Source organism: Triticum aestivum, chromosome 7B, assembly GCF_018294505.1.
Source record: "Triticum aestivum cultivar Chinese Spring chromosome 7B, IWGSC CS RefSeq v2.1, whole genome shotgun sequence".
Taxonomy (NCBI): domain Eukaryota; kingdom Viridiplantae; phylum Streptophyta; class Magnoliopsida; order Poales; family Poaceae; genus Triticum; species Triticum aestivum.
Window position 1 is genome coordinate 342,453,912 of NC_057813.1, and position 13,947 is coordinate 342,467,858.

General features: G+C 45.9%; 1 protein-coding gene across 4 annotated transcripts in view; it reads right to left on the reverse strand.

The window, feature by feature from the left end:
- The window catches only part of LOC123157110 (chloroplast envelope membrane protein), a 30,144-nt gene extending 17,416 nt beyond the window's left edge, over nt 1–12,728 (reverse strand). For 2 of the 4 annotated variants that reach the window (XM_044575356.1, XM_044575355.1), the window contains exons 1-7: nt 11,744–12,726; nt 11,214–11,299; nt 10,942–11,115; nt 10,658–10,772; nt 5,984–6,081; nt 5,165–5,300; nt 4,609–4,744 (exon numbers count right to left, since the gene is read on the reverse strand). In XM_044575356.1, the coding sequence (XP_044431291.1) occupies nt 4,676–4,744; nt 5,165–5,300; nt 5,984–6,081; nt 10,658–10,772; nt 10,942–11,115; nt 11,214–11,299; nt 11,744–12,331 (1,266 nt within the window). In that variant the 5' untranslated portion in view covers nt 12,332–12,726 and the 3' untranslated portion in view covers nt 4,609–4,675. Of the gene's footprint in view, nt 1–4,608; nt 4,745–5,164; nt 5,301–5,983; nt 6,082–8,277; nt 8,484–9,289; nt 9,501–10,657; nt 10,773–10,941; nt 11,116–11,213; nt 11,300–11,743 lie in introns of those variants that run through there. The other 2 variants (XM_044575357.1, XM_044575358.1) reach the window with 2 other exon arrangements.
- Between the last annotated feature and the right edge of the window lie 1,219 nt (nt 12,729–13,947).

Here is a 13,947-nt window from a genome sequence, read left to right on the forward strand (position 1 = left end):
GTGGAGTTGTGTCGGGGCGCTTCTCTGGGCCTTATGGCTTACTAGGAACAAGTTCACTATAGAAGGATGTTTTCCTAATCATCCTGCTAATATCATCTTCAAATGCAACCTTCTATTGCAGCAGTGGAGTCCGTTGGGGAGGCGCAAGGATGCTGAGCTGATCAAGACTGCCCACCAACGACTAATGCAAGTGTATGCGATGGCTAGGGAGCCATGATTTTTTCGTGCATTTTGCTGCCTGACGAGCCTGCGTGCTTTGTACGGGCTTAGCCCTGTAATCTCGATTGGCGTCTTGTTAACTTCATCTGAACTTTCGTGTCTAAGCCGCTAGGCTTTTGGTGATTTGTACTTAGACTTGATGTGGTATGCTGCCGTTGGGGCTTTATTAATTTAAAGCCGTACGCATCTGGCGTCTTCGTTCTAAAAAAATGAAGTACTGTGGGCATATGGATGCTTTTGAAATATGATGGATTTGATGCTTTACTTTTGTGAGTGAAGCATGATATGAAAAGACGATGCTGGTAACTTCTGTTAGGAATGGTTATTACAGTAACTCTAATAAAAATTACTGGCTTGATGAGTCCAAATTGCCGGTAAACTAGCTTAATATAGTGCGACCATGTAATCTTATGGGAGATCCTGATAGGGGCTTAAGTCATGTTTTCTTACTAAAGGTATACCACTATGAGCGGGTTTATTAATGTGGCTGGGTGTGGGGAAGGCATTAATAGAACTTATGGATTAGGCTTGGCCTCGTCAAGCTGGGAACTTAATAGAATCTCGAGTCAAGGGGATATTTGATAACCATTTTTGCAAAGTGGAAAGGACCAAGTCTTATCTCTCAGGGTAAGTTCCAAGACTTTATCAGTATTCTGGTAGAAAGTATGAGCTTGGCGAGATATCTTTGTTGAGATGTTTCGTTGCATAGGTACAGTGTATGACCTCTGGGAAGTAAAAACTATTCGAATAGCCGTGTCCACGGAATGGACGCTGTCGGGATAAGGTCACACTTTTCGATCTAAGCCAAACTGGATGTTGTAAACAAGACCTGAAAGTAAAAGATTCAGCTTTAAGTAATACCGAAAAGTGGCTCTGCCCGTCTGCCGCTACGTTTGCATCTTGTTCAGAGAGGGACACAGTTGGCTATACATGAATTAGAGTTTTGACGGATGTTAATCCTACCGGATGGATTTACATCTCACTGATCTGAGTTAGTGATGGTGTGGGTCCAATCTTGTGTAGTTATAATTCTTCGGTTGATCCCACTAAGTCTGAGGGTCTCACGACGCGTCTTGGTGGTTACACTTATGAATTTATGATACGTTGCTCCCACAGATTATGTGGTTAACCTCACGATTCCTGTTTCAATGGTTATATACGTAGAACCTGGCTTGCCAGTTACCATATGTTGATCCCGGACTTCCAGTTAAATACTGTCCCAATACCAGACGGCACCTGATTCAGACCCTGTTCTTGGTAATCATTTATCAATATGCACAGTCCCGGAGTAGTGGCACCTCATCAGTACACACTCATGGTGATCTTTACTTACACTGATCCTGGCTTTCTGGTTAAATTATGTTTTTTTCGAAAAGGAGGACAACCCCCGACCTCTGCATCGAGCGATGCGCACAGCTATCTTTATTATTTATTCAACAGTGAAAAAAAAATACATGGATCAACCCAAAGTCACCTTCCGGGCGATCCATGTCGCTACACCTACTAGCTTGATAATGTGCCCTAACCACACACCAACACACACCATCTAATCTGGTGGCCTCACCAAGTAGCCCCGCGGCAAGCCGAGATAACCAGCCGGTCTAGCAGACCCTCAATGCGACGCACCGCATGCGCACACTCCAAAATCCGCCGCTGCCATCTTCCGTCGTCCCAACTTTAGGAGAGATCCACGCATTGACCTTGTCAGGCCCAACTGTCAACGCCACCACGAAGCCAAACATCGCCACCACCCTGTGCGCGTCCATCAATACACGTTCATCGCCAAGACTCCGCTACGCCATGCCACCGAGACCCACCGTCGCTGACGCAGTAGATGCCACACTGCACCACCTCCTGATCCAGATCGCCACCAAAGCAAACCCAACGGTGTCCACCAGCCAACTATCTCCCAAGGTGACGCCTTCAAGATATGAACGATGCAGAAGGCGCCGTCGCCGCCCACTGCAGTTAGGGTTTTTACCCGGGAGACAAATGGCATGATAGAGGTGGAAGCAGATCCGATGAACGTCTCATGGAGAAAAAACGGCACCCTCGGGCGTCGCGAACTCGCGGCCAACCAGTGTCGGCTAGGGATTTCTCTCGATCTGAATCCCCACCTCCAGCCCCAACCGCATCGAGGAACGACAAGTCATGCGACCCAGATCCGTATGAAGGAGCACACATGGTCACAGGTAAGATTGAGGAAGGGTGTTAGACTATATTTACATAGAGCTTCCGTACGTAACTGTATATTGTATTTGTACACATGGTGTACCCCTATATATATATAAAGAGCCACACCCGTATTAGGGTGCAGTTTCCCACAACCCTAAGCTTTACAAGATCCAGGTGCCCATGAGCACCGAGTGCATCAGCAGGTGCCCCGCCTCCACCTTCCTCAGCTGTAGCCCGGGCTTGCCCGACAGCAGCCTCCGGTGGCGGCGAGGAAGGAAAGGGGAGGGTGGGAGGCTAGGCGGTGGCGGCTTGAGATCGCCCCGTCCGTTGACTGCGTAGTTAGCGGACCTCCGTTGAAACTAATTCTACAACAAGTGCCTCCGGTTAAATTATGTGCTGAGTTACATCCCTTATCTTCGGATATGGCTGGCTATACTCGCTGCTTTTTTTTGCGAGATCGCGCCGCTCCTTTACGCTTGCATCCCCAAGCGCCGCCGCAAGCTCAGGACCGTCGCCGATGGACTCCAGGCCGACCAGTGGGCACGGGACATACACGGCATGATCGGCATACACGAGATTGAGCAATACCTACGGCTCTGGCAGGCTATCAGCGCCACAACCCTCTCCGCCGAGCCAGACCGCCTCACCTGGAAGTGGAGCACAAGCGGCGTCTACTCCGCCAAATCAGCCTACCTCGCCACATTCAATGGTTCCATGGGCTGCGATGCATGGAAGCTCACCTGGAAGAATTGGGCACCCCCGCGCGTCCGCTTCTTCCACTGGCTCGCCCGCCTGGACCGATGTTGGACTGCCGACCGCCTCGCCCGCCGCGGCCTGCAGCACCCCGCACGTTGCCTCCTTTGCGACCAGGGCCCCAAGACCATGCACCATCTCACCCTCGCCTGCCCCTTCACCAGGCAAATATGGCATGAGGTTCTGCACTGGCTCAGACTTCCCTGCGCCCCGCCCGACAGAGAGATCTCCCTCAACGACTGGTGGCGCACGGCGCGACATGTCACCCCAATGCCCATGCGCAAGGGCCTCGCCTCCGCGACCCTCCTCGTCCCATGGATGATATGGAAGCACCGCAACGACTGCGTTTTCAACAGAGGCCAGCCCTCGACGACCGACCTGCTCACGAAGATCAAAGACGAGGCCATCCTCTGGGCCAGAGCCGGCGCCCTCGGGCTTCGTGCCATCTTGCCTCAAACCTGGGACGTGCACTGATATGCCCCCAGCCCCTGTAATTCCCTCCTAGGAGGATTGTAACTGAAACTCTCTTTCTTTCCAAAGCAATGAAATGCAAGCTCTTCTTGCGTTTTCTCGAAGAAGAAAAAATAGTCGCTGCTTTTTATGCCTTTCTTGGATTTGGAGTTGTTGTTTTATGGGTGATGTAGTTTGAGATTTGGATTCAGCTGGCATCTTATTCTTGGTTTTGATTGCTTGCGAGTACATTCAATGTACTCATCTAGCTTGTTGATTTTGGCCAGATCCCGAGGATCACCCCTATGGTGTGGAGATGCCGTTGAGTTCACCGACTAGGATGTGTCCCAGGAGTATTTCCCAGTGTGTTATGAGCCCCACCAATGGCTACGATTAAGCTTCCGCTTAGTCTATTACCCTGATAGAGGCCTGCTACGCCTAAATAATGTATAGATGCTGATGCACTAAGTCTGCCTTTTCAGCCACCTCCCTATTATTGTAACATCAGGAATAAAGAGTTGGTTTGGTATTCTTGTGTTCAAGTGAATGTATGTCAGAGGATGAGATCTTTGGGCTGGCATACATCTCGTGTTCTTTCTCAAATTCACTTCCAATTCATTAAGATCAGGCCACCCCTACTATTTGCCACGTATTAGACTTGTTTACAATTGTTTGGAATTTAGGCATTTTTACTTCATTTATAAAAAGATTGGAATATTTTGAAGTTTCAATCACCTGAACAAGAATCAAGAAATAGTATAAATAGCTTGACTACACCACCACAAAGATTTGCGTTAAATTACACTTGCAATTTACCAGCTATTATTAATTTTCTCATCAGAATAATTGGTAACGGCATCTGCAGAAACCAGCTTCAATATAATTTAAGGGCTTTCACCAAAAAAAAAATTGAAGGGTGAATGAATAACCGTATCAGTCACAGGTAGTTTTTTCACTATTTATCAAACATTGGCAAGTAGGAGCCAACAGTACATGCAAGTCAATACATACCTGGATTGTGAAATTCTACTAGCAATTTCCTAAAGGAAGGAACCAAAATTCCTGATGGAAAGAATTCCTAGTGACGCCTTATTTCATCCAAGATGTTTCCCACACTAGGTGATAGTCTTGGAAGGTATTTGTACACCTGCAAAATGTGGAAACTAAACTAAGTATCCCGATCTAATCCAGCGAACAGGTACTCCTAATTATGGTTTGTGAGCCATTGGTACTTGTACATTACAATGTGAATTGTTAGTGACACTTATACAGAGTAGTTTCAGGAAAATGAAGTTGCATTGCATCATCCAAAAGATGTGGCTACTAAATGTTGGAGCTTAACAAAGAATATTAAATTTAATGCAATTTGATGTTAGTGCCGGAGTTGCTGAAATGTGGAATGAAGGAAAGTCTGAAGCATATTGGTTCAAACCCTCGTACAAGTTTTATTATGAAAAGAACTTTCAAAATTATTATGAGTTCTAACAGCAAATATGGTTTTCTTTATATTATTAAATATAGTGTCCTGTCCCTTGTAGCTTGACTTTAAGGTAGAGAGTAGACCTACCCAAAACTTTATAAATACGTCCAGGGCAACTGGAACCAGACAAACGAAAAAGGTGACTGCAGCTTGATCTGTTTCCAGTCCATAGTGGTCAAGAATAATTTCCACCAATGAATGCCAACCTGCCTCCGAATGGTACCTGTGATATTGCAGCTAGATGCTGTTCATATAGTCGACAAGATCACAGGCGGTAATTAAACAAGGACAGATGGTAAAACAAAATAATAGTAGCCTTCGTTTACATGCACATGATAAAAATAACAGAACATAAGCAGACTTACAGAACTACATGTTAGCTGTAAAATGTGAAAATATGTCACATGAAGCATAAATACAAACTCGTACAGGTAGGGTTCCTGTTTTTCTCACAGCAGTTCAGATAACTCTGTGTTAATCAGCTTCTAAGGCACAAAATAACCTAGTTCTGCAGTTACATGAAACTAAAAAGGTATGTAAAATTCAATATTTCCTAACCAGATTGTAAAGAAGATTAAATATCCTAACTCGTTGGTTTATTAAGACTCTGACACATAAAATAAGCTATAAACGTCTCACAGAAGGCAGGAAAGAACGAAGAAAATCTTATGCGCACTTCGGTCACTTCTATTTTTTTTAAATGAGCAAATTACTTCATCACCGAGAGAAATAACAAGAACACTAAAGCTAAAGACAACATGATGTTTACTCAGTTCTATTTCTAGGATCACTTGTAACTATAAATGCATTGTTCTAAATGGAAAATTCAGAGAACTAGAGAGATAAATATATCATGACACTAAAAGACAAATAGACACATTTCAGAAATGAATTGATATAACTTACCCTAGAAGGATATCTGACACTAAAATGATAAGAAAAGCCTTCCCACTGTCCGAGATATTGTTTAGCAACTTATATCCTGTGAACTTTATCATTGCAACCTGGAAGCATAGGCGACAGTAAGAGCAAGATGCATGACAATTGATAACAAGATAACTTGCCTATTATTAGGGGGGGGGGGGATAAGCCATTATCACTCACAGAAAATGTGGACACTGTTGAATCTATGCTCCAGCCAACTCATCCAAAAGTCCGAACTGATGGAAGGAGATGGACAATATATTTCAACACCCCCCTCACGTCTAGGCTTATTTAGTCCTTAGACGTGGGTTTTATGTAGGCCGCAGAATATTTGTTTTTAATACTGCATTGGCATGGTCTTGAACTCAAGACCTCTTGGCTCTGATACCATGTAAAACATGATGGAAGCGTCTTGTTGAAATATATTGCCCGTCTCCCTCCATCAGCGGACTTTTGGATGAGTTGGCTGGAGCATGAATTCAACATGGTATACAGAGCAGGCCCTTCCATCACATCTAGCTAGCCTCCTTCGATCTCCCTCCACCCACCTTCCGCCATGTCAACCTCTGCCACCCCCATCACCTTCGGCCTCAACTACAACACCTCCGAGCCACTCTCCCGGACGAACTATGTTTTCTGGCGAGCTCAAGCGGGATCCCAGATAATGGGTGCTAGCTTGTATGGCTATATAGATCAAACCCTAGAGGAGCCTCCCAAAACCATCACCACAAAAGATAAAGAGGGCAAGGACCAGGTGATCCCGAACCCTGCCTATGCCCCATGGTTCGTCCAGGATCAGCAAATCATCGCGTACCTCCTTCGCAATCTCTCCAAAGAGGTGCTCGTTCAGGTCGCGTCGATGGAAACCTCGCATGCCATCTAGACGGCGTTGAGCACCAAGTTCTCAGTTGTCTCCCTCTCGCGCGTCAACAACATCCGTGCCTCCCTCACCAACGCACAGAAGGGCAACCAGTCGGCATCAGCATACTTTGGCGCCATGCGTGCTCCCTCCGACGAACTCGCGGCGGCGGGCAAGCCGATCTGGGAGGACGAGCTCGTTTCCTTCATCGTGGCAGGGCTTGATATGGAGTATCAACCCATCATCTCTGCCTTGGACATCCGCACCGAGCCGATCACCGTCGAGATCTTGTTCTCCATGGTGGCCAACTTCGATCAGAGAGTCGAGATGTTCCACGGGACAGGTGTTGCCGGCTTCAAATCTTCAGGAAATGCGGCTTCCCGCAGCGGCCGCCAAGGAACTCCCAAGGGCTTTCACGGCCAGCAAAAGGGAGGCGGTGGCGGCGGATCACGATCTGGTGGCGGCCACGGTGGTGGCGGCTACAACAACCCTACTGGTGGCTAGTCTGGTGGCGGCGGCCCCAATGTTGGTCACGGTGGCGGCTATCTCCACAACAGTGGTGGTGGTCATCACAATGGGGGTGGCGGCGGCTACCATCCCTAGGGTAACTCCGGCGGCGGCTACAACCTTAGGTGCCCCTCCTACAACAACACCAGGGGGTGCAATAACTTTCAGGGGTACGAAGGCTATGAAGGCAGGTGCCAAATTTGTAAAATAACTAACCATCTTGCCAAAGATTGTGATTGGCGTTATGCCGATGACAATTCCCAAAAGAAAAAAACCGCAGCTACAGTTGATGCTTCTTATGGTGTCGATACCAATTGGTATTTAGACACGGGCGCTACAAATCATATCACCGGTGAACTCGAGAAGGTGACTATGCATGAAAAATACCGTGGCCATGATCAGATCTACACCGCAGCCAATGGTGCAGGTATGGAGATTAGTCATATTGGTCAATTAATTATCAAAACCCCACATAAAAGTCTAGTTCTTAACGGAATATTGCATGTTCCTAATGCTTCAAAAACACTTCTTTTCGTTCATCATATTGCCCTTGATAACAATGTCTTTCTTGAGTTTCACCCTTTTTTCTTTTGATCAAGGATCAGGTCACGAAGAAAGTTCTCCATAGGGGCACATGTGTGCAAGGGCTCTATGCATTGCTTCCTCAGTATTGTCAACTCAGTAAACAAGTCTATGGTGCCATCAAGCTTTCTGCTGAAAGGTGGCACAGCCGTTTAGGCCATCCCTCGTTTGCTACCGTTCATCAAATTCTTAGCAAAAATAAACTCCCGGTTGTTGGTGAGAGAAATTCAGAAACTGTTTGTGATTCATGCCAAAGAGCAAAAATTCATCAATTGGCATATCCTATTTCTACTAGTGTGTCTACCAAACAATTGCAACTTATTTTTTCTAATGTTTGGGGTCTAGCGCCCACTTCCCCTGTGTTGTCCTCGGCCACAGAGGATCCGGCAGGTGTGCGTGATGTTTCTTCGGGATCCGCAGCTTCGTCCGAGGAAGCTACTGCCGCTGGTTCTTCCGTAGTAGGGCTCGGATCTTCTGCGCAGCCATGCGCTGCTACACCACCATACACACGTCTTCGAGCAGGTGTTATTCAGCCTACAAATTAGAAAATTAAATATGGTTTGGCTGCTTCCACGGGAGAACCCCGTACATATCAGGAGGCCCTCGCTGGTCCAAATTGGAAGCAAGCTATGGAGGATGAGTATTAGGTTCTTCATAGAAATAACACGTGGCATTTAGTTCCCTCACGGCAAGGTAAAAATGTGATTGATTGCAAGTGGGTTTTCAGGATAAAAAGAAGGTATGATGGTACGATAAGTCAATATAAAGCCAGGCTTGAGGCTAAAGGTTTCAAACAGAGATATGGCATAGATTATGAAGACACTTTCAGTCATGTTGTTAAGGCTGCTACTATTCGTCTTGTTCTATCTATTGTTGTGTCTAGAGGATGGAGTCTCAGACAGCTAGATGTACAGAATGCGTTCCTTCATGGTGTTCTGGAAGAGGAAGTATATATGAAGCAACCTCCTGGGTTTGTAGATAAAAACAAACTGTCTCACATACGCAGGCTTGACAGATCTTTTTATGGACTGAAACAAGCTCCCAGAGCATGCTATTCTCGCCTAAGTGCAAAGTTGCAACAACTTGGCTTCACTCCTTCAAAATCTGATACATCTTTGTTCATTTACAATAAGTCAAATACTTCAATTTTTGTACCTATCTATGTTGATGATATCATTGTCACAAGCTCGTCAAATGAAGCAGTTAGAGCTCTCTTATCAGATTTGAACTCAGAATTTGCTCTCAAGGATCTAGATGACTTGCATTTCTTTCTTGGTATTGAGGTTAAGAGAACTAGAGAAGGTGGTCTTCATCTCTCTCAGGAAAAATATGCCACTGACCTTTTGAGCAGACTTGGCTTACAGGGTTGTAAACCCTCTCCAACACCCTTGTCCAGTTCAGAGAAGCTCTCACTTGCTGAAGGAGAACTCTTGACTAAGTACAGAAGTTTGGTAGGTGCACTTCAGTACTTGACTCTCACCAGGCCTGATATTTCCTTTGCAGTAAATAAAGCTTGTCAATACCTTCATGCACCAACCACTGCTCATTGGACTGTCGCAAAACGCATATTGAGATATGTTAGACACACATTGAGTGTTGGGTTAACTTTCAGCAAGTCAACATCTACACTTGTTAGTGCTTTTTCTGATTCTGACTGGGCAGGTTGCTTAGATGACAGAAGGTCAACTGGTGGTTTTGCAGTTTTCTTTGGTCCTAACTTGATCTCCTAGTGTGCAAAGAAACATGCCACAGTTTCTAGATCCAGTACTGAGGCAGAATACAAGGCACTGGCGAATGCAACAGCAGAAATTATCTGGGTAAAGTCCATGCTCAAGGAACTTGGAATATATCACACTCAAACACCATGTCTTTGGTGTGACAACCTTGGTGCTACATATTTGTCAGCTAATCCTGTCTTTCATGCTCGTACCAAGCATATTGAGATTGATTATCATTTTGTGAGGGAACAAGTTGCAAATAAAGAATTGGATATTCGGTTTGTTCACTCCAAGGACCAAATTGCGGATGGCTTCACAAAGGCACTAGCTACAGGACCCTTTGAAGAGTTTAAACGTAATCTAAACTTACGAAGTTCAGATTAAGGGAGGGTGTTAATCATGAGATATTGTAGAGATGTAGCAGGCGCCAAGGACTTGTCTTGCGCCATAGAGATAGTCTTTTCTGTTTTAACTTCTTATCTCTATTTCTCTCTGTAAGATCTCTGTACGGTTGTTTGCCAACCGAACCCTCCTATATCTTTCGAGAGGCTCTCTCTCGCTCGATCAATATAACACAACATGGGCTCCCTGTTGGGGGTTCAGACGCTTCCATCACGTTTTACAGACACCCGCACACTTTTACTGATGATAGTAAAATAAAAGGTATCATTGAAATTGAGGTGATGTTAATACAACACTATCTTAAAACAAAACATTATCAAGTATGAACAGATCAGGGAAAACTTAGATCAGTTGACCTCTTCAAATATTTGACACAACATTAGTCTTAACCGCCAACGTTAATTAGTTATTCGCTAGGCCTAACAGCGCAGCAATTTTGATGACTTCTGATTTACTTTACAGAGAAAAAAACACAGATCCACGTGGTACACGCCATCAAGAGGAATGCTATACGAACTTAATTGCACACTTTTACAATTGAATATAATCAAAAAAATAAGAAGCTGCTTATATGATGTATGTACTTACTTTACTCTGGTTAAAGTACATAAGAAGGAATAGGGCAACCCCATAAACCATATCAGACCAGATATTTGCAAATGCTTGTCGGTTTTCTAATCTCCATTCATCCCTCAGCTCTACCCTGTTAAAGTAACAGAGCAGACCCGTTACAGTTAACCAGATAAATTTATCGGGCCGCGAAACGATGTTCCTGACTATCATTTTCACAGAGGAGAAGATGAATGTTCATGTCAAAATTGCAAGGGCGCTAATATAAGCAACAACTTGGCAAGAAAGAATAATAGCCTCACGCTTTTTCCCGCAACTCTGACCAGAACTCCTCATCAGAAAGTGGAGGAGATTTACCGATCTCTACTTCAAAACGGAATCTTGCTTTCTCAATATTTAGGTCCTTTATCATCTGAATCTTCTGGCTGCGTCTTACATCAAGCATTTCAGCGGCGAGTGGTACCTTCTCGACATACCTGTTATTGTACAATGACCAACGTAATCGATTCTTTCAACAAAAAAGAAAACAGAGGAAAGGGAAGATATGGAACGCCATAGCAGTAAGATGAATTACCTGTCTAGAAATGGCATCATAACATAGTCATGTACTAGAAGATCCAACACCCATGGAACAACGATCAACAATGCTAGGAATTTGGCCTGCAGAGTACAATTTTCTTGTTAGATCCAGTTCCCCAACATCTGTATGACTACATCGAAAAGGATCTAGAGCAATGTTGCACGGTAATAAGGTTTAAGTTATTGTTATAGTACTAGGTACTACCTCCGTCCTGGTTTATTGGTCCCCATAGTATTTTGTGCCAAACTTTGACCATAGATTTAATTAAGTAAATAATAATGCATGTTAGCAAAAATTATATCCCTGGATTCGTATTTGAACATAGTTTTGAGAGATATTATTTTTGGTTACATGCATTAACATTTTTTAATTAAATCTAAGGTCAAAGTTTTGCACAAAATACTAAAGGGACTAATAAACCAGGACAGAGGTAGTATAATAGTAGACCGCATTGGAAAGCGGTGCATGATTGGTAGTAAAGATGATGAGAAAATTATATCTTATAACTAGTGCTAGAAGAGTACCGATTTCGTCGAAGCGTATAGAAAAACCCGGTCCTCAAACAACATGTCGTTGTAATCTTCATCAATAGAGTCCCTAAAAGCTTCAGCGATGCCCTTGTCCCTCACTATCTCCGTCGGATCATCAGTTATCTGGTCCGACAAGCTCCCACCCCCGCCCCAGTCACCATCGCCGGATGTGCTGCCCCAACCTATCCAATCCTCCCATGACCGCCCTTCTGCATTTTCGGCATCCTGCTGGGCTTCCCGCAGGTCGACAATCGCCTCGGCCTTGCTCTTCCATGTCTGAAACTTGTCATCCTCCGACAGGTCTTCGTTGCTAACAACCTGCTGGAGCAATTCATCATCCTCCCTCCAGCCGGCGAGGCTCTCTTCCTCATCGTTCCAATCAGAGAACCACGCCTTCCACCATGGCTGCTGCCTCTTGGAACGCCTCCTCTTCTTGGCAAAACCCACCAGGCGCCTCCCCACCCTCCTCCTCTGGGGACCGACATCGAACATCTTGCATGCGCAAACCCTCCGGTGCCCGATCCTCTCCTCTACGGCGAACCAGAACGCAACGCCGCTAGAGCTGACCACGTAGCAACTCATTAAAGGTCATGCAACGGAGACCACATCTTCCGGGCTACAGAACGGGGGCGGACGCACCTCTGGCAACCATGTGCTCACAGCCTCAGAGAATTCCCTTCTTGCCACCCGTTGTCATTGCAAGGTAGCAGTATCCACATCAAGAAACCAAGAATTTTCGAACTCCCGGAAGGCCGGAATACAGTCAACCCTCTTCTTTGCAGAATCTGCGATTCGCAACAACCAGGAGCCAGAGAATCGTATAGCCCCAGACCGCGCTGCGGTGACCAGGGAGGATGATGCTCTTGCTGGGAGAATTAATTTGGACACGCGCTCCAGAGTGGCGTCCACATATATCTTTGGGTTGGGATGGATAAGGGAGGAACACGACTCAAGGGTAACGGTGGCGCCGCGAAGCAACGCCAATATGCTCCTTCTCGTCGTTTTTTTTTCTAGCGCAGTACCTGGGCATGGGCAGCCGGGCCAGGGTCGGGCTTTGATTTGCTGCTTGGTGTCATATTTGGATCGGGCTCGGGCTTCAATTTTCAGCCCGAAATTAGCCTAGCCCAGCCCGACCAGCATTAGTTTGCAGCAAATCTGGAGCACCTGAGCGCAATCTTGTCTCAAAAAAAAAAAAAAAACCTGAGCGCAATCCCGTGTCGAGCCGCCATATAAATTGACTTTCCTTGTAACCCTAGCGCACTTACTTTTTCGCGTGATATCTTTTCCCTACACTAGGGTTATCGTTCCTCTCGTCGTCGCGGGCGATCGTTGAGACCCGTCTTCCTTCTCCTCCGTTGGTTTGAGTGTCCGTTCCTGGGCCGATCACGGGGCAGTCCCGGACTGCTTCCCCCGTCTTGGTTCTGTCTCCTCACCCGGGGGGGTTAGGGTTCTTTATCTCCGCTGGTCGCTAGACCGGGGAGATCGATATATTTTTCGTTCGACAAGCTTATGGCGAACCAGGGAGCATCATCGACTCCAGGATCAAAGGGGAAGGGAAAGCTGGAGGATCTAATGAAGGAGCTAGCCCTCAAGGAAGACGACTTCGATGACGTTGTTTTCGAGGAAGATGATGCCCCGGCAGAGGAGGACCTCCGCTGGATGATCTTGGCCAGAGTCCACATGGACAAAGGGTTTAGCACCTATTGGTTCTTTCGCAATATGAGGTCGGCCTGGGATCTTGCTAGGCCGGTCAAAATCAAAACCCCTGGAGGAGAGCCTCTTCTAGATGCAATTCAATTGCATGGGCGATTGGGAGAGAGTTACCCAAGGGGGTCCCTGGCACTTCAGAGGCAATCCGGTGATTATCGCCCCATACGATGGATACACTAAGTCATCGGAGATAGAGCTATACAAATTTGAGATATGGGTTCGCATCATCGACCTTCCGATTGGTTTTCATGGGAAAGTGAAGGCGCTGGCTGCTAAGATTGGCGAGTTTGTGGACTCGAGTCATCTTCTTTTGATTTCTAAGGTAACTTTTATAGGGTTAGGGTTCGAATTGACGTGAGAAATCCTCTCAAAAAGGCAATCTTGCTGATTCGTGGAGGAGAGAGGGAGATCTTTGCGATCAAGTATGAATGTCTACCCGATTGGTGCCAGGTCTGCGGTATGATGAGACATGAGTTCAAGGAACACGG